The 24,266-nt window shown below is 45.3% G+C and overlaps 1 protein-coding gene across 5 annotated transcripts in view; it reads right to left on the bottom strand.

Annotated features, from left to right (window-relative positions):
* Window positions 1-1,064: 1,064 nt before the first annotated feature.
* The window catches only part of KIAA0319L (KIAA0319 like), a 49,234-nt gene continuing 26,032 nt past the window's right edge, over window positions 1,065-24,266 (bottom strand). For 4 of the 5 annotated variants that reach the window (XM_050932542.1, XM_050932543.1, XM_050932540.1 and 1 more), the window contains 18 exons: window positions 22,642-22,743; window positions 20,745-20,842; window positions 19,519-19,606; window positions 18,717-18,809; window positions 16,981-17,113; window positions 15,627-15,855; window positions 15,006-15,129; window positions 14,599-14,731; window positions 13,457-13,605; window positions 11,969-12,120; window positions 11,600-11,738; window positions 10,547-10,706; window positions 10,203-10,345; window positions 9,224-9,346; window positions 8,373-8,463; window positions 7,214-7,305; window positions 5,301-5,330; window positions 1,065-4,874 (listed from right to left, as the gene is read on the bottom strand). In XM_050932542.1, coding sequence (XP_050788499.1) covers window positions 4,687-4,874; window positions 5,301-5,330; window positions 7,214-7,305; window positions 8,373-8,463; window positions 9,224-9,346; window positions 10,203-10,345; window positions 10,547-10,706; window positions 11,600-11,738; window positions 11,969-12,120; window positions 13,457-13,605; window positions 14,599-14,731; window positions 15,006-15,129; window positions 15,627-15,855; window positions 16,981-17,113; window positions 18,717-18,809; window positions 19,519-19,606; window positions 20,745-20,842; window positions 22,642-22,743 — 2,267 coding nt within the window. In that variant the 3' untranslated portion in view covers window positions 1,065-4,686. The remainder of the gene's footprint in view (window positions 4,875-5,300; window positions 5,331-7,213; window positions 7,306-8,372; window positions 8,464-9,223; window positions 9,347-10,202; window positions 10,346-10,546; window positions 10,707-11,599; window positions 11,739-11,968; window positions 12,121-13,456; window positions 13,606-14,598; window positions 14,732-15,005; window positions 15,130-15,626; window positions 15,856-16,980; window positions 17,114-18,716; window positions 18,810-19,518; window positions 19,607-20,744; window positions 20,843-22,641; window positions 22,744-24,266) is intronic. The other variant, XM_050932541.1, reaches the window with a different exon arrangement.

The raw sequence follows: 24,266 nt of genomic DNA, 5'->3' as shown, positions 1-24,266 counted from the left end.
TAATCACGGTCCTCTTATAACAGCCTTTAAGACAGAGGGGTGACTGTTTTCTCAAGCCCAACCTTTTTCTAAACATTCTCCTCATAGGTCAGGTTTTATAAGCCTTTTATCACGGTTGTTGCTGTCCTCTGAACTCTTTCCAAAGTGTCCATGTCCTTCCTAAAGAGTGGCACTAGAATTGGACACACTACTCCAGCTAGGGCCTCACCAGTGCCGAGTAGAGCGGGACCATTACCTCCTATGTCTTACACACAACATTCCCGTTAATACACCCCAGAATCATATTCACTTTTTTTTTTTGCAGCTGCATCACACTGACGACTCATATTCGGTTTGTGATCCATTATAACCCCCCAGCTCTCTGCCAGCAGTTCTACCACTTAAGACGGTTATTCCCCATTTTGTAGTTGTGCATTTGATTTTTCCTTCCCAAGTGAAGTAGTAGCTTGCATTTGTCTTTATTGAACTTCCTCTTCGGTCCTAGCCTGAAAAGCAAGAAGTCAGGTCAAGAGCAGTTAGTGGGGTTGTCTCGCAAGGTAATCGCCATGAAATGGCTGGAAAGTTAGCACAGGAGGTGGGAGCTGAAGAGATCATTCTCAACAGCTCTGTCAAGCTCATGCACAGACAGCTACTGGCACTAAAGCAGGGGCACCCACTCAAAGCATCTTTGGTAGGTCTCATAAAACCCATGAAGTTTTATATTGCGGATCCTGGGCCATCCCTAGCTAACACAGAGAACTGTGTCTAGGCAAGATTGACAAGATCCAGCACAGGATGCTCCAGCCAGTCTCGAGCAGCCTCTGAGTTCTAGGTGAAGCATGTTTCAACCATCTACACATTTAGAATATTGGACCCAGCTCCTGACAAGTTGCAAATGCAACACTCAGCTGGGCAAGTCAATGGTTCCAAAGTGGTTTGCAGACACTGAGGATAGGGAAAAGGGAACAAAAGGATATTTGACTGACTGTAGGCAGCGTATTTTCCAAGTGGAAGAGCCCCACATTTGGGATGCCTGGTTTAGACACCCCACCAAAGTATATCTAGAGAGAAACAGGAGCCAGAAGTAAGATAAGCAGCAGCAAAACAACTTCCCCTTTTATTTGCAAGAAATGTGGTTTTTAAAAAAATCATTTTCCAGTCTTGATCCAAGTAACACTGCAATCAAACAAACATCATGAAATTAAAGGTCAGACAGGTTGGGCCACCCCAGTGTACAGAACAAGGAAAAATTAACAAAAACTATTTAAAACTGGATCTCAGCATTGCAAGAGATTCTGGCCTCTGACTCAAACATCTTTACTAAACAGAAGTGTGTGTCTGAAATACATTTACACTGAAGAGTGAGGAAAACAAAATCAAATTCAGCTGATGGTTCATCTAACAGATGTCTCGGCTTTTAACTTCCACACATGGGTAACTTGTAGCCATAGAGTCTCTAACTGTGAAATCATAATGCATACCCATGCAGAAAACATCTTATTGCAAGGTCAAACCAGGATCAGGGTACTTAGGTAACAAATGAGCAATGATATTAATAATACCCTGGGGGGAGGAGGAGGAAAGGGAGTTACAGGATTTTAAACTAATGCTTTCATTGTACACACTCCTACATCAGAGGAGGATCGTCTCTAACATGGGCTGTTGTCTTTTTCCAAGCAGACAATCTGCCCACACCCTCTTCCACCCTAATGGAGATTTTCACATCAAGGCAACTAATGCTTTCATCTTCTGCTTGTCAGGGTTTTTCACTGACCTCTTGTCCCTTGATTGACATTAGAGTCTCCTAGATTCCAAATTCATTTATGAAAAGCTTCTCATACTTATCAGTGCACAGTGAGGGCAGGTGTATATACTGGACATACTTCTTCATAACCTCTGTTAGGGTGAAACAATTTAGAGGCACAAAGGGTTAATATCTGAAGTGCAGAACAGGGTTTTTTTGGGAGGTAGCTGAGGGGGTGTTTCATGCAGATGCAGAATGTTGCACAATAAAAGAATACTAATGGCAAGCAGGAAATCTAACTTCGGGACTTGTGATCTGCGGTTATAAGCCTGCATTTTGAGATGACAAATGACTAAGGACAGGAAGCTCTCCTACCAAAACTGGTTAGCAAGGAGTCTGTAGAAGGCCTATCGCCTTCTGCAAAATGCAAGTCGTCTCCATGCCAGGCAGGAAACAACTATTCTATCGACAGCAGTGCAGTCAGCCAACTAAAGCACTTCGGTGTAAGTGATCAGTTCCCATAGTGAAACAGGAGGAAGGAAAAAAACAACCCCTCAGCTAAACAAAGGTGCTGTCGAGTAATAGCTGGACAGGTTTTAATGCTTCCCCCTTCTGTAACAGGAAGGCAGAGCGCCAGTGTAAAGGCACAGCGTGCATCTCCTGTGAGAGGTACTGATCTCTGCAGGAAAAGAATCCCTAAAAGCCTCACTGCTGCAAACAGGCTGAGAATTCCTTGCAGGGAGAACCTCCCCAGGACAGAAGGGGAGTGACCAGCTTAAAGTATGTGCCTAAGGGAGGAGAAGATTAAAGGGTTACCTACCATCAGTTTAAAAGAGTTTCATGGATGACACCCTGCCCACAGGTTTCAGTGCTACTTACAACAGTAAATTTCAGACCGAAGTGTGATTTTTAACTTGACTGTGTCCCTTTAAATGGAGAAGTCTGGTGTTACCTTCGCCCTGCATGGGGGGCGGGGGTAAGGCAGGAGTGCATGTGGGATTATGGCAACATGTTGGTGGTCCCATCACCTAGGGGGAGACCAGCCAGGCTGAGCCCACCACAGGAGTCTGGAGAGAGGAACAGGCACTATCACATGAGGTCAAGAACTACAGCTGGCCTAAGTCAATTGCGAAAATCCTCATGTCTTATTAGCCAAGTAGAAATAAACACAGAATCCAACACTTGTGCCTAAGGAAGACATCTCATTGCACGGAAACATTAAATTAGCAGCAGCCATGACTACATTCAGAGGGGAACACTCCCTCAAATTAAATAGTGTCTTTAATCTTCATCTGGTTCAACACAAATCAGTAGTGCAGCAACATAAATACAACTTCGGAGTTTAAAGCCTTTTGTCTTTCAGTATCCAAAAAAGGAAGCCAATGAAACAAGTTACCAGTTTAATTAAACACAAAGAAAGGCCAAAAACTAAGTACTCACCCTAGAGGGGCTGAGGCATCTGACACCCCATTGAAAAGGGCAAACACTTGCCAAAGATGGAGGTTTGGCTCAAGAAAGCAGCATGCTGAGACAGACATGGCAATGGGGAGGGAGCGTCACACACAATCACTCGACTCCACGTTGTCATCGACTGAAAGGGGCATGTAGTTCAGAACCACGCTGCCCAGCGAGGACACACTCCCTATGGGGATGTGCCTCTGGGAGCCACCTGCAGGTATTTGGGCAAAGAGGATCTGAATGGTCCCTGTTTCAGTCAGTTAATAAATTTGACGTGTGCATGTCAGCCATCAGTCAAAACAATTCCATGCTAGGAGCATACACAGGGCTACTCAATGACAGCGCAACAAAAGGCTACTGATGTGCCAGCTGGAGGGGGATGTCCAGCCATCGGGGAGTGAAGGTATCCACCCATGTTTGTCTTTGACGTGTGTAAGTGTTTGAAGAAAGGACAGCATCATGGCATCGTACAGTAGGGAGGGCAGTACTGATATTCTACAGTGTCACTGAGCACACACTGAAGTGTTTCAGAATCGACAGTGTGCCGTGGAGCTGAACAAGCTTCCCAGGGCTTTGGAATTAAGCTATTAGTCACAGATACCAGAAAGGCAGGCACTCTCCTTCGCACTGGCAAATGATCCCCTGGGTCTGGTACAAACCCGGAAGGGCTGGGTGCAGGGATGGGGGCGCCCCGTTCAGCTGGCTAGCACAGACTCTGGAGCTGGGCTGTTCACTCCAGCTAAGTTTTTGGCATCTGATTAGGTGCCATTTTATCTCCATTCCCAGTGATAAGACTAACGATTTAAAACAATTACAACCCCTTCATAGCTGTGAACTGATGCAGGCCATTCTGGGTGAGCACAGTATTTTGAATGTCCCCCACCCCACGCGGTTAGCTGGTGTGAAAGGACAAGGTTAATTTCTTAGAAAATGGTGCTTAATCAGTGGAGCGGGGTGGGGTGGGGGGGGGGGGGGAAAGCTTTTTCTGCAGCTGAAGTAGCATGTGAGCTAGGTTTGTTTTTCTTTTTTAAAAAGTCAGTCAGTCAGTGTGCCATCACTGTTGGAGGCTGCGGTGGTCTGATGGGAGCCCAAAGCACGGCTCTCACAAGCCCGACCCTGACCCTCCTTCAGAGAGAAGAATCCTCCAGTAGGGAGTAGACTGAAGGTCCATGGGAATTTTGCCTCCATTGCAGTAGGAGGTGGGTGGGTCTGTGCTTTCACAGCTGTGGTAAGTGGTTCTGTCCTGTGGCATTCCAGATGCCAGATAGTCTGTATTTCACAGGTCCTTTTCCTCCCTTTGATTTCCCTTGAAGTCAGGATTCAAGTACAGCCAGTTCTAGTCGAACGAAAAGAAACCCACAAAAACAAAGGTAGTTTCCATGAAATAAGTTAGCAGCTTTGTCCTAAAACGATCCAACTGGTCTCCAAGGGCCCCCCTGGGACAGGGGAATGGAGTCGCCTCCCTTTTCACTCGGTCCCCTAGCTAAAGGCAACTTAGCGCTTGGCTACAAGATTTCTTCCCTCTGGTTCTTCGGTTTGGGCAGCACCTGCCCATTGCGCAGGGAGCCATTCTGACTCCGCAGTAGTCTCCCTTTCTCTCGGTCTGGCCATGTGAAGATGGCTTCGTCGCTGTCCAGTTCAGATTCGGAATGCATCAGGCTGGTGTTAAGGACCTGAGCTTTCTGTCTGCTGCCTTGAAGGAAGCCAAAGAGAATCCCACATTAGAAACACTTTCAACGTTCTCAGTAACATACACTAGAGCGAACAGGAGAAGGGACCGCAGGCTCACTCGGCGCTGCTATTAGGCACATGTCATCCGTCCAGAACTCAGCTGAATCTCCTGGAGCTATCCCCCAACTCCCTCCAAGAGCCACCGAGCCTGCGAGACAACAAACCACCCCTGAATGTGTTTCAGGCATTGTGACACAATCAGGGTCACACATTCATGTTGATCTCCAGAACAACCTGCAGAGAATCTGGTGCGGTTGTCAGGGTGGATGAGAGGTGTTTGGGGCTGTCACACCTCACTGCCCTACATTTAGTTCTATTGGGGTTAGAGGCTGTAGTAAAGAGTAGGCAGGGGTGTGACAGAATATCACTGCACACTCTTACTATTCACCTTCTCTAGCATCACTGCTTCTCCTCTGGCCTGCAAGGGAAGGAAGGTAAATTAACGGGCTGAATTAAGATTAAATTCACAAGGGCGGAGGAGAGACATGTTTACTGATACTGTCAACAGAGGAAGTAATTTAGATTTCAGCTTTTATTTTATCGTGAAATGCAACATTTGCTCTGGAAGTAGGAATGTTCCCATGTGTAACTGGGCAAAGGGACACTCTGCTTAGCAGACACTATCTGAAGCATCAAGGAGGGAATTTAGTTACCAGTGAAAAGTGAGAGTTTGAGGTACATTTGCCACAGACTGATGGTGGCACAATAACCCCTTTGTTTGGTGGTCAGGCTCTTCGGTGCTAGTTGCCAGAGGGTCAGACTTAACTAGGGTGGGCATGTTATGGGAGGGGGAAGAACCCCCTTTCTTCAATGGCATTCAGACTTGGGCTTTCAGGATGCGTTGCTCCCAAAGGAATTATCTCATCAGCACAGTCATGGCAATGCCCTCCACTGCGTCATTAGGTACTGTTCACTTTGCTGGAACATCATTAAGTAGGATAATACTAGGATGAGCAATTATTTTCAGCTAGCAAATAAAAATTAAGGACTATTTTCCATGCACCGTTAAAACAACCTCTCCCTTTCACACGAACAGTAGGTGAAGAGTCTCATTAGCAAGAATTATTTTAAGAGCTAAATCTCTCTCACTCTTTGGAGTGTGTGTGTAAGTTCTACACATGCTTTGCAACCTCTTCCTCCTACCCTCAGTCATATTCTCCACCAGCAATGATTTGGTGCAGGTGTTCTACAGATACAAACACACCATTTCTAGATTACCTACATCCTGTATAACAAATGCAGCCATCTCTGGGGTGGAGGGTGACAACCAGCAGGATACACCAGGTGAGAGAGGGGAGGGAAATACTGGCCCGGGACACAGGGACAAACCCTGTCCTGGTGGAAAAGGCCAATGGATTCCGTGTTTACACAGAGCATGCACAACCTAGGTTTTTAAAAGCTCTTGCTCCCATGGGGGATATCAAGTCTTCCTAGCCAGCATGGCAGGCGTTCAAACCTGTGATCCCAAGGAATCTAGACATTTACAAACACTTTGCTTAGGACTCTTCCCACCCATCTCAGTTCAAACTCACACTACAATTACAAGAACCTCTCTGCACACAGCCCATTGCCTAGTTGTCCTATGGCAGCGACAAGAGGGAACAATTAACTCTCACATAGACTCTTGGGATATTTTTAGATGGACGTTTTAGGCGGGAGGAGAGAAAAAAATCACAGAGCCTATCGTCAGAAGAACAGACCAGGCTGCGCAGGAGCACGGTCCCCAGTGCGTTTTGAGAAGTCAAACTACGTCCTGCTGTTCATTGGCAAGTCCAACCCAGTATGCTGCTCCATTTCTCAGCTGCAACGCATATGTGTCAGAGGCTCAGCTCTGGAATCCAGCTGAGAGGTTTAATGAGGGCAATGGGTTTTTATCCTGCTAGATATGAGTAAACATATTCAACAAAGGCCCAAGAAATGAGCCCCAAACTCTTTACAGAAATAGCTTTTGGTTATGGTTTTGCCCATCTCTTCACTGCTTGGATCTGGCTGGGTTCAGAACCGGAAGTACCACAATACCAGGAGTGGCTGTACATGTGCTTTTTCTAATGTGACAGAAGCTGGAAATACCAGGACAGAGACTATTCTTAGGCAGTCTCCAGCCTCCCTTCTAGACCAAAGAGGTTTCGATGCTTTAACTAAGTGACCAGGTTTTAGATATGAAGCAAGAGCCCAGACCTTCTTAGCCTTGTCATCATCATTCAATACCATGCTAGATTCACACTGCAATTTTACAGCTGCAGGAGCGGGATTTCCTGTGTCAGAATTCTGCAAGCGTTAACATCTTCTCTCATGTTTTACCTGCTTTGAGGTTTGGTTTTAACTCCAGACTCTCCTGATCTGTGGCATCCAAAATCTTGTATTTGCTTTTCCTTTTGGGTTTTCCTTTTCGTCTGGAGGGGGATGAGGAAGAGGAAAAAAGTTAGTCTGAAATGCATATTTAGACAAACCCAGATAGGAAAAGATCTAAACGTAAGAGCTGTGTAACTTGTTTCCAGTTTTATCCATAGGAAAGGACACTATATTAAAAAAGTTCCTTTGGGCGCACACTTTTATTATAAATCAAAATCTTGCATCCAAATTGAACTTAGAGTTCTAGGACCTTTATGTTTCACCTGTACCCCTCCACCCTACTCTCCCCTCATTACATCATTGTTCATACTCCATTCTTTCTAAACTGGCAACAAATGACACACTTTTAGATACGGGAATAACAGAGCCTATGTAAAGTGACCTGCTTAGACTATCTGTTTGCATGACCTCGGTTTCAGGAGGCAGCTACATGTATTAAAGTATTAGAGACAAGGGTTTAAGGCAGGGGTCTCAAACTCACGGCCCACTGGCCACCTGTGGCCAGCGAACCTCCCCAATGGCTCTAGAAGTTTTGGGGCCATGTCTCTCCCTTGGCCCCACCTGCTGCCCCTGGGCACTCCCCCACAGGTGATTTAAAATGGCTAGGGGCCCCAGTAGCACAGCAGAGCTCCATGTGTCTGCCTGCGGCCCCGGGGTTGGGCGAGGCTGTGCCTCTGCATGCTGCGGCCAATGGGAAGCTGTAGGGGCAGTGCCTGGGGGCAGCAGCACGAGGAGGTCCCCCGTCCCGTCCCGCCTTGGAGCCCCAGGTAAGCACCACACCCGACCCCCTCCCAGAGCCTGCACCTCTCCCCCCTCATTCCTCCCAGATCCTGCAACCCCACCCCTTCTCCTACCCAAACTCCCTCCCAGAGCCCAACCTCTCACCCCTTCTGCACCCAAACTCCCTCCCAGAGCCTGCACCCCAATCCCCTACCCCAGATCTCCTCCCCTAGTCAAACTCCCTCCCAGAGCCTTAGGCAGGTGGGGGGGGGCAGAGTTTTTGGGGGGTGGAGTGACATTATTGGCTGGCTGGGAGGATATGAGGACTGGCACTGGCCCTAAGGTAAACTGAGTTTGAGACCCCTGGTTGAAGGGCTCAGGTTATTACCTCTTACAACAGCAGACCACAGTCCAGGATAAGATTCCAAAGGCAACCACAATGACAAAAGACGCAATGATCACATACAGCACACTCCATTCTGTGACCAAAAAAACCCAAGAGATACACAACTTAGTATCTCACACAGTTCCTGGCTGGGACTTTAGGTGACCCTCCTGTAGCAGGTCAATCATAACAAAAAGGAGCCTCATCACTTAATAGCATTCAGGAGACCAGCATTCTATTGCCAGCTCTAGTGCTCCCTTCTCTAGGGAGCCTACAATTTCAGAACTGATTTTCCAGTCCCTCTCTTTGCTCGTGTGTCTGTTGCCCATGCCACTTGCAAGACACTTCTAACACTATGTAAAAAGTTACTCCTCTGTGCAGGGACACATCAGTTTGGTTTAACACTGAATTCTGCTTCTGTAGCATAATCACACAAAAGGTGAGCATTAGACTTCCTTTAATGGAGGCAGAAGCATGGGCAGCGAGTCCACTTTGCTGTGTGAGCCAGGGAAAGGACCGGGGTGCTAGCTGTATGCTGAAATTGACTCAACTCTTCTCGTCAGAGTTTATCATCTGAGGGCTCTGGAGATCAGTTTCCCTACCAAACATTCACTGACCCGGATAAGGACTCTGCTCCTGCTCCCCTTAAAATCAATGAGAGTTTTGCATTAACAGCACTGGGCCTCAAATCCAGTAACTGGATGTTAAGAAAAAAACAGCTGAATTAATGCTAGCAGATAACTGCTCTTCAGTACGGCCAGGGGCTTCATGCATCTGTTAACAAGGAGCCCTCCACTCCTTCCACACAGCCCTCTGCAGAAAGGAGATCACCCCCCACCCCAGATTGCACATACCACAGTTACTCTCGCCCTCCCCCATCTGCACTTTGATGAAGTTCTCCATCCAGAATGGGTCACAGATGCAGCGCTTGGTGAAGGAGTCGCAGCGCCCATGCTCGGAGCAATTCAGCTGGCATGCTGTGGATAGGAATGGCTGAGAGTGAGGTTAGATTGAGACTTAAGCAACAGACAGCACATGATTTAGAACTGGAATAGCACAAAAGGGAAAAAAAACGGTGAATATAACAAAGTTCCTGAGCTGCCCAGCCCCCATGGGGATCAAACTTGAATCCATTCACCCAATTAAGTATCTTTTCCTTTTCTCACCAGCCTGTGAAACCAACCTGATTTCTCATTTCTGGTTTTCATTTCTTAAGAAAACTGAGCTAAATTTCTCTCTAGATCAGACAGCTAGAGCTGCAAACAGATCAGCTGTGTCTGAGCTGCTCCAGACCCACTGATAAAGTTAAGGATAATTAACCCTCTCCCTAGGTGGCTTTAGTGGAGATGGATGCCAAGCATGTCTTCTATTTCAAGCACGTTAAGCAGAGAACAAAGCTGCCCTGTGGTGCTGCAGTGCTCTCCCATAAACAGGACAAAAGGAAAGTGGCAGGTTCCCAGCACAGCTCACCTGGAGTAGGAATGGGGATACATTTGTGATGATCACGCTCTTGGCCAACACCGGGGACTGAACCTGGCAGCTCCAGATCTAAAAGCACAAGTGTCTACAAATTTCAGCTAAAGAGCCAGGCTCTCAAGCTGAGAACTGTAATAGGCTTTGTGGAGCAGACACAGGTGTGTGTGTGGGGGCGGGACATTACCCTCACTGCCCAGTGGGTACACTTTGATTTACTATTGGCACTAGAGCTAGAATATTTTCTTAGGGGAGAGGTGATAGAAGGGGTAACAACCTGTGTCAGGCCCCCTGGCCCCACAAGCATCTGTAAAGGGAAAGGAACAGGTATTAGCTCCTTCCACCATTACTCCTACTTACTGACTGAATTAATTTCTAGTGCTCGGAAGATGAGGAAGCCTGACGGCTGTTTCCGGAGTTCACTTTTGAGCGTCCATGCTACATCGTGCCCTTTGAAGATCTGATGGGGTGGTTGGTTCTGCACAAAGAACACCATCTTTGTGCTGCAAATCAAACACGAGAAAATGTCACCAAGAGAATCTGACCACCATTACATGTCAACTGGTCATCACTACATTCCAGAAAGGGAGAGTACACAGACATTTAAGCAGCATCTCAGCATGCCATCATTATCCATTCTGATTCCCACTGGAAAATGGATGTTGCTTTAGTACCCCTCGGGCAGCCCCCTCCATCGCACCTACCTCTGCTCTGTGTATGGCTGGATCTTTTGTACAGTAATGTCCGAGTCCAGGACGCCCAGCAGAACGCCTATCTGACGGATTAACATACCCTTCTGCCTTTCCGTCAGCTGGCTGACATTAACATCCAGTATCATCTCCACAAGATTGTTTTTCCTTGGATCTACGCAGAACACAGAACAAGCACATGCAGATCCTTACGGGCTTCCAAATGACAGCGTGGGTGAAAAAATCTTAATTTTCAGTACCTCCCTAGAACACTTATTTGGGACACAAAGTGCAGCGTCTAACAGCAAGGAGATCATAGAGATGACATGATCTTTAGACACAATGGCAGGTAGTAAGGCTCTCTGCAGTGGGGCTCTCCACATGGAGAATGGACCAACATCTTTAAAGACTCTAGGAAACCATAATTGTTTCCCTCCCATAATTTATGACACTTGTACTTTCCCTGAGCATAGAAGACCAGTGAATTTTCCATCAGATGTCCAGTACGTTACAGAAAGTAATTGAAAACAACTTCTCAGCTCACCAGGATATACGAGTTTATTTTTAAAAAAGACAACCCACGTCATTCAACTGGGTATATGGCATAAGTACAGTTTGCACTGTTATATCACTTTTCATCTGAAAGCCCCTCAAAGCAGTAGCACATTATCTACGCCCGAAAGCTACACTTTACATGTTACACTTTACAGATCAACAGACTAGAGACTGAGTTGAAATAGCTTGTCCAGAGCCTACTGTTCATCAGGCATAATGTTCTACATAATTTAATCAGCTCCCTCTAACTTTACGTTAAGACTTTTCCTGCTCTTGATGGATTTCGGCACATTCCAAACACAGACACACAACTTTCCTGCAGCCAATTCTGTCATTTCAGAGCATGCATCAGAGTACAAAGTCACTAAACACAATTTACAAAGAGAATCCTTCACTGTTACTAAGATCCTGGGTATTGCAACCTGCTTTTGCCATTGCCAGGAAAGGTGCATTCATGGCAGGATACTCCAGTTTAGAAAGAATCTCCATGGTGCAGAGAACAAGAGGACTCACCAGCTTTGACTTCCACAGTGGTCCTATCTGCATCACTCTCTCCTTTGGCATCTGTCACTTTCAGATGGAACGTGTATGTCCCCTCCACCAGGTTGGAGAGGAAAAGCAGAGGGTGGTGGTCTGAATTATTTAACACCTCCTGGAAATTTGAACAAAACTAATATTAAGAAACAAACAAGGTCGCTGCAGATTTGACTCCTATACAACATACTGAGCTGCATCACGCCACACAGCAATCAGTGTGCAGGAACCAATGTTATACTCTCCCAGGAGGTATTTGCCAAAGAGTCTAGCTAAACCTCACTGCATCTTCCATATCTGTGCAATGCTGCATATTCCCATTACAGAGACCATGTTTCCAGCACTCACCCCAGCCGCAGGACTCCCCTCGTCTCGGGTCCACAGGTAGCTGACAATTCCCTTATCATCCCAGGATTTGGACCCATCCAAGGCTGCTGTGTCTGTAGGCAGGGTGACGACAACATTCCCAGCAATCTTTGCCACTGGTGGCTTGTTCATCTCTAAACAAGTAGATGAAAAATTGTTACAAGAATTTGTTAGAACTTAAATATAGCACCGGGAACTGTGCTGTAATCCAGGAATCCATTATCTTGCAGGGTCTGGCGGGACACAGGCTTAAATGGGGGTCCACCCAGATACTACGGGATTCAGTGCAGTTTGTTCTTCCTTCAGTCACATTTGAATCTGTACCCCAGTATGGTGCTGGGAGGGGGCACTGTGCTGCTCACATGACACACAGGAGTTTCCGACTATGCTCACATTAATGATCCCATGGCAATTTTTGTAAGAATAAGTGTTAACCTCAAGGTCCTGGCCAAATTCTGAACCAGATATTATGTCTTGTGAAAGTGAATTCTGTTAAGTAGTAGCAAGAGAAACTGATACTGATTTACAGGAACAGGAATTACCATACTGGATCAGACCAATGGTTCATCTAGAGCAGTATCTTGTCTCAGACAGATGCCAGCACCAGATGCTTATGAGGAAGATGCTGGAAACCCCCCAGCAGGCAGATGACAATCTGCCCCATAAAGATCTCATCCTAACCCCTAACAGGTAGACACTGGCTTAAGACCAAGCATGAGATTTCATTACCCTTCCAAACCTCTCATTATAGCATTAACTATTTTAATGGGATATTCTTGTTATCTGTATAAATCCTTCTTTGGCTCTTACTAAGTTTTTGGGATCAATGACATCCCGTGCCAATGAATTCCGGTCTCATTATGCCTTGTGCGAAAAAAACATTCTAACAGGCTTGAATTTGAGTCCTTTTCATTTCAGTTGAAGTCCCCTCATTCTTGCATTGGAGACAGGGAGAACAGGAAGTTCCTGCTCTCCCTTTCTCTACGCCATTCGTTATTTTATAGGCTCCCCTTATAGTCCTCTCTAAACTAAACACTCCCATGTTTTTCAATCTCTCTTCAAATGAGAGTTTTCCAAGCCCCCTAGCTTTTCTTCTTCTCACTATTTTTATTTATTTGTATTATCATAGTGACTAAGAGGGACCAGGACTCCACTGTGCTAGGTGCTGTACAAACAGAACAAAAAAAGTTTTTGCCCTTCTCTGAATCCTCTCCAACTCCAATATCCTTTCTGACATGGGGTAACTAGTGCTGCCTACAGTATGCCAGGTGAGGGCAAACCACTGCTTTGTATAATGACATTAGAACACTTCCTGTATTATTCTCCATCCTGTTCCTTAGGCACTTTCTTTGCCTTTTCTTTTTTTAGCACAGCTGCACACTGGGCAGTGGTCTGCACTGACTGCTCTCCGTGATTGCATAGGTCTTTCTTCTGATGTTACAGTTCACTTTTGAGTATAACTGGACACACCTTCTTTGACAATGACATTAACTGAGCTCTGGCTTTGCAAGCTCCTTTCATCTTTGACAGTCAGCGTGAATTCGTACATTCCAACCTGAAGCCCAGTTACAGTGGCAATGCTGCTGTTGGCATTCTCCAGTTTTACACCATCCGGGCCCCTAGCCAAAACAGAAGAGCATTAGTCTGTGCCCATGGACCTGGGATGGGGTCTCCTACCAATGAACAGGGGAGTTAAACTAATAACAGTAAGAGTAGTCAGCAGGTTATATCCCTGCTCCTCAGAAGGAGACAAGATACCCGAGCATATAAAGAAAATGTATTTCTTCCAAACTCAGGCAATAAGACACTAAAATGGGTAAATCCTACATACAGTATATTCTGCACAGTCTCTGAGGGTCTAGCGCAAATTAAAAGTTGCGCCAAACACCCCCTAGGCCAAAAGTGCTTTATTACTATTTACTGAATGCAGATGACTGCTAGAAAAAAAAAACAGCTTCATGGTAATTTCACAATGAGTAAACAATGAAAATATTATAGCAATTACAGCTCTGTACAGTAGAAACTTTTTACAGTAGCACACAGCTTGCATTGTTGGGCTAATGCAAAACCAAAAGTTACATTTAAAAGTTGTCCATAGGCTCTGCCCTGAATTGCAACGCCTCTGAAGGGAAGCCTGACACAATGATCAGAATTCAGAGGGCCGCAGGAGAAGAAGTGTTATCTCCACTCACGCCTGTGTTGCAAGAGGACCCCGTTTAAAATAAAAAGGAGCTTGTTATCCCAGCTGTCGGTGTAAAGGGGCTTTTTGAAGTGGGTGAGGTCCCTTTGCACTACCAGAACCGTAGTATAAATGAGAATTGGCCTTAAAGAGTTTAATGCCCAGGCCAGGATATTTCCAATGCTTAAATAAAACTGGGCGCAGGCCTTGCTGGAGTCCTTTGGTTCGTATGTTACTTAGGCTCAGGGCTCCAGCAAGGCCTATATTGGGGCTCTCCTCCAATTAATAGCCAAATCCTGGTTCCCATTGTAGTTACTGGCAAAACTCCCACTGAATTCAATGGGACCAAGATTTTGACCCCGCTATTTTTTTTTAAACTAAAGTTTAAAGGCACAGCTACTACCAACAGAAGGATCTGGGATGTGATACCGACCGTGTTTTCTCCCACAGGAAGGAGACTATTTTCTGGTCGTCTGAGCTCTTGCTGCCATCTAGAGTGGTGCTGTCCACAGGGAGGGTGAGTTCTTTATCTGGGCCAGCATCTGCTTTGGGGGGCTTATTATTCTCTGGAAAAGGATTGTGAACAACAAAAGAAGAGGAGATGGAATTAAACATGTGGCTTGTTCTGTGAGGCAAAGTTTAGGATTGTTTCCCCATAAATACCCAGTTGAATAGAAGCCTCAGACAAGCTAGCCAGATAGATAGTATTATCCCCATCTGACAAAGGAGAAAGTGCAGCACAGTCAAATCACAAGTATGTCGGTAGAGGTAAGAGTTAGCAACAACAATCTTGCCTGCCATGCCTTGCAACAGCACTGCTTAGTAATAAAGGGAACTTACCAGGCTGCACTATCACCGTGACCTCAGCGGTGGACTGCTGGCCTGCAGAATCAGTCACTGTTAGCTGATAGGTGTAATCACCTTCTTGCATTGCAGAGAGCTGTAATATTGGTGTCCTCACACCCTTTGAGAAAACAAGTTAATGCATTATGACGACTCCTTACACTGAAGGGATCAGAGATATGAAGGGCCAGAACCAGTACTAACGATCCTGGGTAGAAACTGGCTGCTTATTATCATTAATCACATATATGGGACCATAGGTATGCATGGTATCAAACACAGATGTAGTGTCCAAGGATATGTAGTGTCCAAATTATAAGTGAACATAACCTCAACTCCTTGGAGCACGATGGGAGAGTAGTGGAGCGACATACCAAGAGGAAACAGGGAAGACTTGATTAAGGCTAAACTTGGCTGTTTGTTCAATCACGGAACCTGACGTGATCTTAAAATGGCTATGCAGGTTTAAACATCTATTAATATTTAATCAACACACAGGCTTACACAGATTATGAGAGACATTTCAGCATACAAACCAGCCCTTTAAATGGCTATAGCAAACATCACAGCACAATGGATAAGCATCATGTAGGGCATTAGTGGGAAACCTCCACTTACCTGCATCTCCATCACCTTTCCTTTGCTACTGGGGCTGAGTAACCATTCGTAGCTGACAATGCTATGATCATCAGTGCTCTGGTTCCCGTACAAGGTGATAGAGTTTTGGGGAAGCGTGATCACTTGGTTTGGGCCTGCATTTGCCACTGGAGGATAATCCACTTCTTTATTCACAGTCAAGCTGGCTGTGGTAGAGTTGCTGGCACCATCTGAATCCACAACTGTTAGGCTAAAGACCAAAAAGGAAAAACAGAAAGGTTAGGGCTATGAGCGAAGAGCTCAAATGCAAAGGAATGAAACAGTCTGGATTTAACTGAGGGGCTAGAAATCTAGAATTACTTTGGTATGGGATTGAAGTGTTTGCCCTTGGGGGGAGGGGGAGGGGAAGTAAACACAGTTTAAGTCAACTGTGCACTTGCAAAATGTGCATCAAAAAAGCGTGTAGTTGTAAGGGCAGAGCAAGGCATTCCACAACCAAATCCATCCCCTTCCTAACATCTATCAGGTAGTTACAAATGCAAAGAAATCCCCATGAAACAAGATTTTTCCAACTCCCTGTTAAAGTCATACCCATTATACCGAAAATCCAGAGCTCCTGACAGAAAGTTCATTTCAGGTATCTGTCATTACACCCCCTCATTAATCCTGTGGTGACAGCATTCCTTCTTAAGCAGAAAAAAAGGCACAAAGTGGGACAGTCTTCTACTAAACCTCCAATCCCAGTTTGTACCAGGTAACACATTACACCGCTGTATATAAAAGGTATTGTTCTGATCACGTGTGCATGAGTTATAGCATATGTCATTTAATTAATCTGATCCACTGCTGTGTTTAGCACAGACACCACAGCAAATTACAGATCAAAGGAAATAAATATACCCTCCTTTTTCCAAGCAGATGTCAAAATAAACTCAAATGCTATGCAGCTATCCAGAGATTTGTATAAATACTTAATTCTAAAAACAATTTCACTGGTGGTGAACACATTGCATATAGAGAGTAGAATATTTAAACACTCAATTTCCTCCTGAATGTAGAATAATCTATTTTTGGTATTTTAAAAGACATTTTAGTAGCTCTGTTATACTAAATTATCCTTTTTCTGCCATTGTCTTATATTGATTCTACAAAGTTTAAAAAATAACTGGCTGACTTTTTTTTTTTTTTAAAACTTTACTCAAGTGAAACATAGTATAAACCTCTATTAGTAACTGACCAGAAAGTTCCTGGAGCAAGAGACCACAAAATAGGATTTGTTCTGCTATCTTTTGCACCCCAGACTGATGTAATCAGGTATAAAGTAAAGAGATTCACATGGAACTTAGACTAAGGAACTACTATATGCAAAATTTACCTGAATGTGTAATTCCCAGGTACTAAGTTGGTCAGTTTCAATATGGCAGTGTCAGTCGATACCTTCTCCTCCCGTAGTGGCCCCTTCAATTCTTCCCAATGGAAACTGACTATTTTATAATCATCAGTGCTTTCTAATTCAATTAAAAAAATATGCGTTAGGAGTCTGGTTTTATGAAGCCACATTTCAAATAAAGAGCTTTAATTTGTTCTTTACACATAAGTTTGGAGAGTGGAGCTTCTTATCCCAGTCCCCAGCTGCAGATCTCTCTCTATTATGCTGGTTTGGTCAAATTGTGTATGCCGTACACCAGAAATGGGCAAACTACGGCCCAAAGCCCTGAGGGGCCGGATCTGGCCCGTGGGATTGCCCCGCGTGGCGCCACAGGCCCCAAGACGCTCTCAGAAGTGGCTGGCACCATTTCCCTGTGGCTCCTGGGTGGTGGTGGTGGGGAGGACACAGAGGGCTCCGTGCCTTGCCCTTACCTCCAGGCACCCCCCCCACCGCAGCTCCCATTGGCTGGGAACAGGGAACTGCGGCCAATGGGAGCTTCAGGGGAGGTACCAGGAGGCTCAGCAAGGGCAGCCCATGCGGAGCCCTCTGCCCCGCCCTCCCCCAGGGGCTGCAGCACTTCCTTGAGGGGTGCAGGGCCGGGGCCAGGCAGGCATGCAAGCAGCCTTCCCTGGCCCTGGTGTGCGCCACTGACACCCCAGAGCCGCTTTAAGTAAGCGGCGCCAGGCCAGTGCCCAAATCCTGCCTGCGCCCTGTCTCCCAACTCCCTGCCCTAAGCCTGCTGCCTGCACCCCAACTCCCTGCTCTGAGCCCTCTCATACACCCCACACCCCTCCTGCACCCCAACCCCCTGCCCTGAGTTCTCTCCTGCAGTTCACAACCCTCCTGCACCCCTGCCCTGAGCCCCTCCTGCACCTGCACCCCAACCCCCTTCCCTGAGTCCCCTCATACACCCTGCACCCCTCCTCTGCCACAATCCCTTACCCTAAGCCCATTCCTTCACACTGGACCCCCTCCCACACTCCGTACTCCCTCCCGCACCCCAACCCCCTGCCCTCGACCTGCATACAATTTTCCCATCCAGATGAGGGCCTCAGCCCAAAAAGTTTGCCCACCCCTGCCGTACACTGTTTTTGCAGACACACATATCCCACCTTTCCCAGGAAAAAGATACTGGTTTTGGGCAGACAATGAGACAAAACTCAACAAGTTTAAAAAAAAAAGCTTGGCAGAGCTTCAACAACAACAACAACAACAAAAATCAATAGATCTTATGCTGGTTAATTGATATGCTTGCAGCTTAGCACACAGGGCCACCAATTTTGAAAAGACTCATTTGATTCTTTGTACTTTAGTCAAAACCAACAAATCTAGTTGGGCTGCAACTCTTCTGGGTCTTCCTGTTTCTGGGGACATATCAGGGCACGTGCCCTCAGGAGGGGGACCTTGTATTTAAGCTGGTGTGTGCAGAATGGAGAGAGAAATTGGCAATAAAGACCAGTAGCTGTGCTGTCCTTGCCACAAGCTAACAGGAATTATAGGGAAAGCCTAAAAAATAAATGGGATGAGTTATCCAAGTCCCCAGGTTATGAACTGTTTTTTTCCACAGAAATGTGGCACAAAGGGTCACATCTATTCCATCTTAATGTGACACAGAGTCTGATCATTGCCAGGGTGGACAGGCAGCCTCAGCTCGCTGGATTACATGTGATTAGGGTACTCACGGCTGCCATCAATGACAGTAGAGGTGGTTGGCAGTGAAATCTCTTGGGATTGTGGTGACACAATAGCCACAGGAGGCTGATTCACACGAGGCTCTGCAACAACAACAGCGCTGTGACAACGTTTACAGGCAGCTCAATGGTACATACATAAGATAAGGAACTCTGCAAAACTGTTCAGATTGCCCACTAGAGGTTGCTAAAGTAATGCATGCAGCACATTCCTTCCACTCTTTGCAACCCCATGCCCAATCCACTCAGTTTGCGAACAGAATTGCCTCTATGGTCCAGCCTCAGAAAGACCAAGAGAAGAGAGGTCCAAAGTACAGTTGTGAGGCATGGTCACTCCCCTAGATTGCTGATGATAATCCTGCAATGATTACAGCTCCCAACCCTGATCTTCCTTGGGATTGGACACTGCTCTGTCCAATTAGTTACACATCAACCTGAGGTGTTGTGCTACAGGTGGAGGGTTTTAAAGTAAAGAAGGGAACAAGCAGACTATAACACCAAGCCAGTGCTCACACAGGGATGATGATACTGTCTTGTCACTGTCACCTCTAGAGCATCAGGCATTCAGACAGTGTTGTGTTTTCAATAGGTTTGCACTCAGTATAGCAAAGCTAAGTATACAGAAGGTCATTTTTCATTTCAGAAAGTAATTTCACACACACACACACACACACACACACACACACACACACACCCCTTACTATATTAAGCCAAACCAAGACCAGCAAACAAAATACCATGATACAGCTGCTGAATTAAACCTGCAGGGACACAATCCAGCCACTGAACTTACTTGGGTTAACTGTCACATTCACATAACCTTCCCCATGTGCTTTTCCTCCATCAACTATCACTTTAAATTCATACAGACCAACGGTGAGCTGGAAAGGAAATGGAAGAAGTTACACAATTTCAAGGCAGTGACAATCTGTCAGGAGCCATTAAGAGGTCAGACTATCACCTTGGATCCTGATACACTTTTAGCAGAGGAAACTCTGTTCTGGTCCACACATGTGAGGCAGAGGGTTTCTACTCCAAGGCAACCTGAGGCATCTTTTGTCTCAGCAACTCCATCATAAATTAAAAGACTGATATTTCCCATTGCTACAGATGACACAGGGCTGTCAGACAGGCTAGATTTTCTAGCAATACCTGATGGCCAACAGAAGAGGCATTACAGAGCTCAGTTCAGGTCTCCTGGCCAAAACCCAGGGCCTGTTTAAGAGGAGAGAAAAAAGTTCACATAGAGGATCTCCTCCACTTAGCCTTCATGGACAAATGGATTTTGCCCATAATACGGCTCAGCCAAGGGTCCCTTCACTTCTCTAAACCCCCAGAAGTCTGGAATTGCATGTGCGTGTGGAGAAGAGATGGCTGAATGCTGAGGCTATATGCTGGATGGAACCATGGGGCTGAGGGGGGGGGGGGGTCCCTGCATGCTGTATGGTTAAAGCTCTGGTCTTTCTGAGCGCAGTGTTGGAGCAGTAAAAGTAGTGTTACATTTTCACCCTCTTGTTAAAAATTCCCCACATCTCTGTGGAAAAGAGCCATCTTCTCAATCTGCTATAAAAACACCTTAAAAGCAAAGGCCAGGGAGCTAGTGTCATTAATAACAACTGTGCAGCACCCCAAATCCTGGCAAGATGAGGGAGTGTGTAAAAGGGAGCTTTAAAAATAATCTAACCACAGACCAGCTTCAGGGGAAAAGCAATCAAGGCGTTCTCCTGAATTTTATTGTTAGCTGCCATTTTAGGGTTTTATATGCTGCTTGTAGACAGCACTGAGGCTCGTTCGTCTGTCCATTCTTTATCACAGGTTTTACTGCACTACATTCAGTTCTTTATAAAACATTTATCTAAAAGTTTTTGGCTGAAACACCCGCAGCCTGCCTGTCATGCAATTTCCTGTTTATTCTGAAATAGCATGCAAGTCCTTGGTGGCAGACAAGGTCTCTGCCTTCTCTGCTAGAGAGTCACCCTGCATGACACACAGCAGGATGCTAAGCAGTCAGAGCTTCACCTTAGATAACTTGAGGGTCTGGGAGTGTTTGCCTTCCATCTCTCCACTGTAGTCTTTTGGGTGAGTAATCAGCCCCCAGTCATAGGTGTAGCTGGTTCCTAAAGAAAGGAGAATTTCAGAGGCCACACAATTAAAGGAGCATTTAAAAAAACAGAGACGAGCAGGTGCTCAGATTCCCATCAGCCCCTGCTGCAGCTGCACTATGGGGAAATGCTGGTCTGCACTTCACCACCACACTCATTCTGGGAGCCAGCGATACCTCACACCTTTTTAAGGGGTTAAAGCGGTTTGGAACAATCACAGCTCCAGAGTACTAGGGAAGGAGAAAGACTTATTGCTCTCAAATCTTGTAGGCACCTGTCTGAAAAGTTGACCCTCTGCATCAAACAAGAAACATTTTCCATTTCACATGTCACACAAAGTCCCCCTCTATTTCTGCTTCAAGGTTCCCTGTGGTCATTGTGGGTAGGGCTAGACATGAGCATATCACAAGCAAACTCTGAAGAATTTGCATTTCTTAGATCCAACACACAACTGAACAAACTCTCCAGCTTTTTGGTTTCTCTGTTTCCCCCTTCTCAGTGTAGCAATCCCTAAAAGTCAAAGCCTTGTCCAGCAAATCAGAAGTCAGTTGCTACAAGCTGGTACAATTCCTAACTGCACATGTCATCAACTAGCATTGAAGACCCACTAACTCATGGAAAACTTTAAAGTTACAAGTGCTCCCAAACCTGATCTCTCTGGGGACTATACACTTGTAGTGTCTGTATTTCTGCCCCTTGCTATTATAGGAGGCAGCAAGGTCTAATGGTTAGGACAAGGGACTCACTGGGAGACCATGGTCAAATTGTATTTTTCTGTGCCTCAGCTAACTCCCCTATAAAATGGAGAGGAAACTTCATCACCTTTCATTAGAATTTTCAGACTCTCAGCTGAAGCACAATATGTCTGCGCAAAGCATTATTATTATTAGGACAAAGGATGTTTGTATTTCAGGTGGGGAAAATAAACAAGAACAGTTGAGTTCAAGGAGCAAGTCTCTTATCTGTTCGCAAACACTGTAATGCAGTGTCACAGCAGATTTCTGTAAAAGTTATGTCCTCGGAGACTTAGGAATTCAGTATAGTGGAGAATGAGTTCTGAAGAAAGCAAGATTCCATTTCCGTGCAAAACTTCCATCTCAGTGAACAGCAAAATACTCTCTGGATTAATGGTTTTCCAGAGTTTTCTGTAATATGTCAGCGGTCAGCTAGGGGAAGGCCTACAGTTTCGCAGACCAGGACAACATAAATTCAGTCCAGACAAGTAAAATATCTTCACAGCCCACAGGGTAAACTGCTGACCTGTATTAAAAATTCCTGACCAGTACATCAGATCTTAAGCTGAAAATGAGACGTGGCATCTTGCCTTCTCTTTCTTGTAAATAACAAACCCTGTCATGCCACTGAATTACTCCTAAGGTTCAGCTCTGCTATTTGCTCCTTCTCGTGCCTAAGTCTGTATGGATACAAGAGAAAATTGTGACAGCCATATCTGTGTGTCAAACAGCAAAAGTTTACAACCATGTTGTCCTTCGAAGGGGAAAAATATTAATCTGAAACCCGGTTTTCCTAGCCTGCACAACAGTTCTTTAAAACAATGGTCTTCTCTGAGAGGTTGTCACGCATTCATGGGAAAGAAGAATGTCCTCATTTTTGCTGAGCAAAAACAAGTCTCAGCAGAACATACTGCATTCAGCTCCTCATTTCTGACCCAGAGCACACTGCCATGTGAACTAGAGAGAAGGACTACATTTGGATGCGAGAGACTTTCAAGATTTTCCCTATATAACAAGGGACCTCTCTCTTGTTTGTCACTTCATCATCCCGCACATTTAGAGCTCCCAATGAAGTCTTACCTGTTGGTGGTTCAGGAAGGACAAATGCATTTAACTGAACTTCATTTTTTGGCAGGGTCACTTGGACATTGTTTCCTGCGGAAACTACCAGCTCCTTCATAACTGTGAGGGAGGGAGAATTACAGCGTTAAAAGGAACAGCGAAAAAATTACATACATAAAGAAAACTTTGGCTGCTGAGCTTATGGAATAAAATGGTTGTATTTTGCTAATATCCCATCAGTCAGTGCCGTTTTGGGTTTCTGTCTAGTACTGAATGTTAAAACACTAACAGGATTTCACAATTGTGAGGGAAGCCTAGAATTATTCAGTTACCTCCCTCTCTTTGGAGAGGCTGTGTAACTTCTTCTGCGTTTCTGAAGAGCTGAAATGGAACCCTCTTGCCCTGTACACAGGCCTCTATCAACCCGGTCTGGCAGGGATGAGAAAGACGCAGCAGATGGATTCTTTCCTGAAAACCTAGCTGCTCTTGTATGGAAGGGGGAAGACAAGGGCTGCTATTTACTAAACTGCAATTTCAGATCTTTACAAATATATGAAGAATTCAACGTATTCTTAGCTGAAAAATAACAGCTTCTTGGAGGCTAACAGATTTTCTAAAACAAGCTGCACACCTTCCACTTTCACGCTGTTCTAATCTTAAATAGAAGGGTGTTCCACTTACTTTGATTTTTCCTCTTATTTCCTGATCAGGAAGAAAAGATCAGTAGCATTTCTTATCCATTTCTTTCTAATGCTGACTCATAAGAATGGCCTTACTGAATCAGACCAAAGGTCCATCTATCTCAGTATTCTGTCTCCGACGGTGGCCAACGCCAGGTGCCCCAGAGGGAATGAACAGAACAGGTAAACATCAAGTGATTCATCCCGTTGCCCATTCTCACTTTCTGGCAAACAGAGGCTAGAGACACCATTCCTGCCCATCCTGGCTAGTAGCTATTGATGGGCCTATCCTCCATGAACTGGTCTAGTTCTTTTTTGAACCCTGTTATAGCCTTGGTCTTCACAACATCCTCTGGCAAGGAGTTCCACAAGTTGACTGTGCATTGTGTGAAAAAATACTTCCTTTTGTTTGTTTTAAACCTGCTGCCTATTAATTTCATTTGGTGATCCTGAGTGTTATGAGGAGCAAATAACACTTCCTTATTTACTTTCTCCACACCAGTCATGATTTTATAGACCTCTATCATATCCCCCCTTAGTTGTCTCTCTTCCAAGCTGAAAGGTCAGAATCTTATTAATCACTCCTTATATGGTAGCCATTCCATACCCCTAATAATATTTGTTTCCCTTTTCTAAACCTTTTCCAATCTCAATATATCTTTTTTGAGATGGGGCGACCACATCTCCATGCAGAATTCAAGATGTGGGCGTACCGTGGATTTATATAGAGGCAATATGATATTTTCTGTCTTTTTAAAAAAGGGATAGATAATGATTCCCAACATTCTGTCTGCTTTTTTGACTGCTGCTGCACACTGAGTGGATGTTTTCAGAGAACTATCCACAATGACTCCAAGATCTCTTCCTTGAGTGGTAACATCTAATTTAGACCCTATCATTTTATATGTATAGAGAGATGAAGAGAGAGGAGTAATTTTGTTCTTAAAGGTGACTTGATAAAGG

This window comes from Gopherus flavomarginatus, chromosome 22 (assembly GCF_025201925.1).
Source record: "Gopherus flavomarginatus isolate rGopFla2 chromosome 22, rGopFla2.mat.asm, whole genome shotgun sequence".
Taxonomy (NCBI): Eukaryota; Metazoa; Chordata; order Testudines; family Testudinidae; genus Gopherus; species Gopherus flavomarginatus.
The sequence above is the reverse complement of the archived record's forward strand: the minus strand, read 5'-3'. Positions and strand labels throughout refer to the sequence as shown.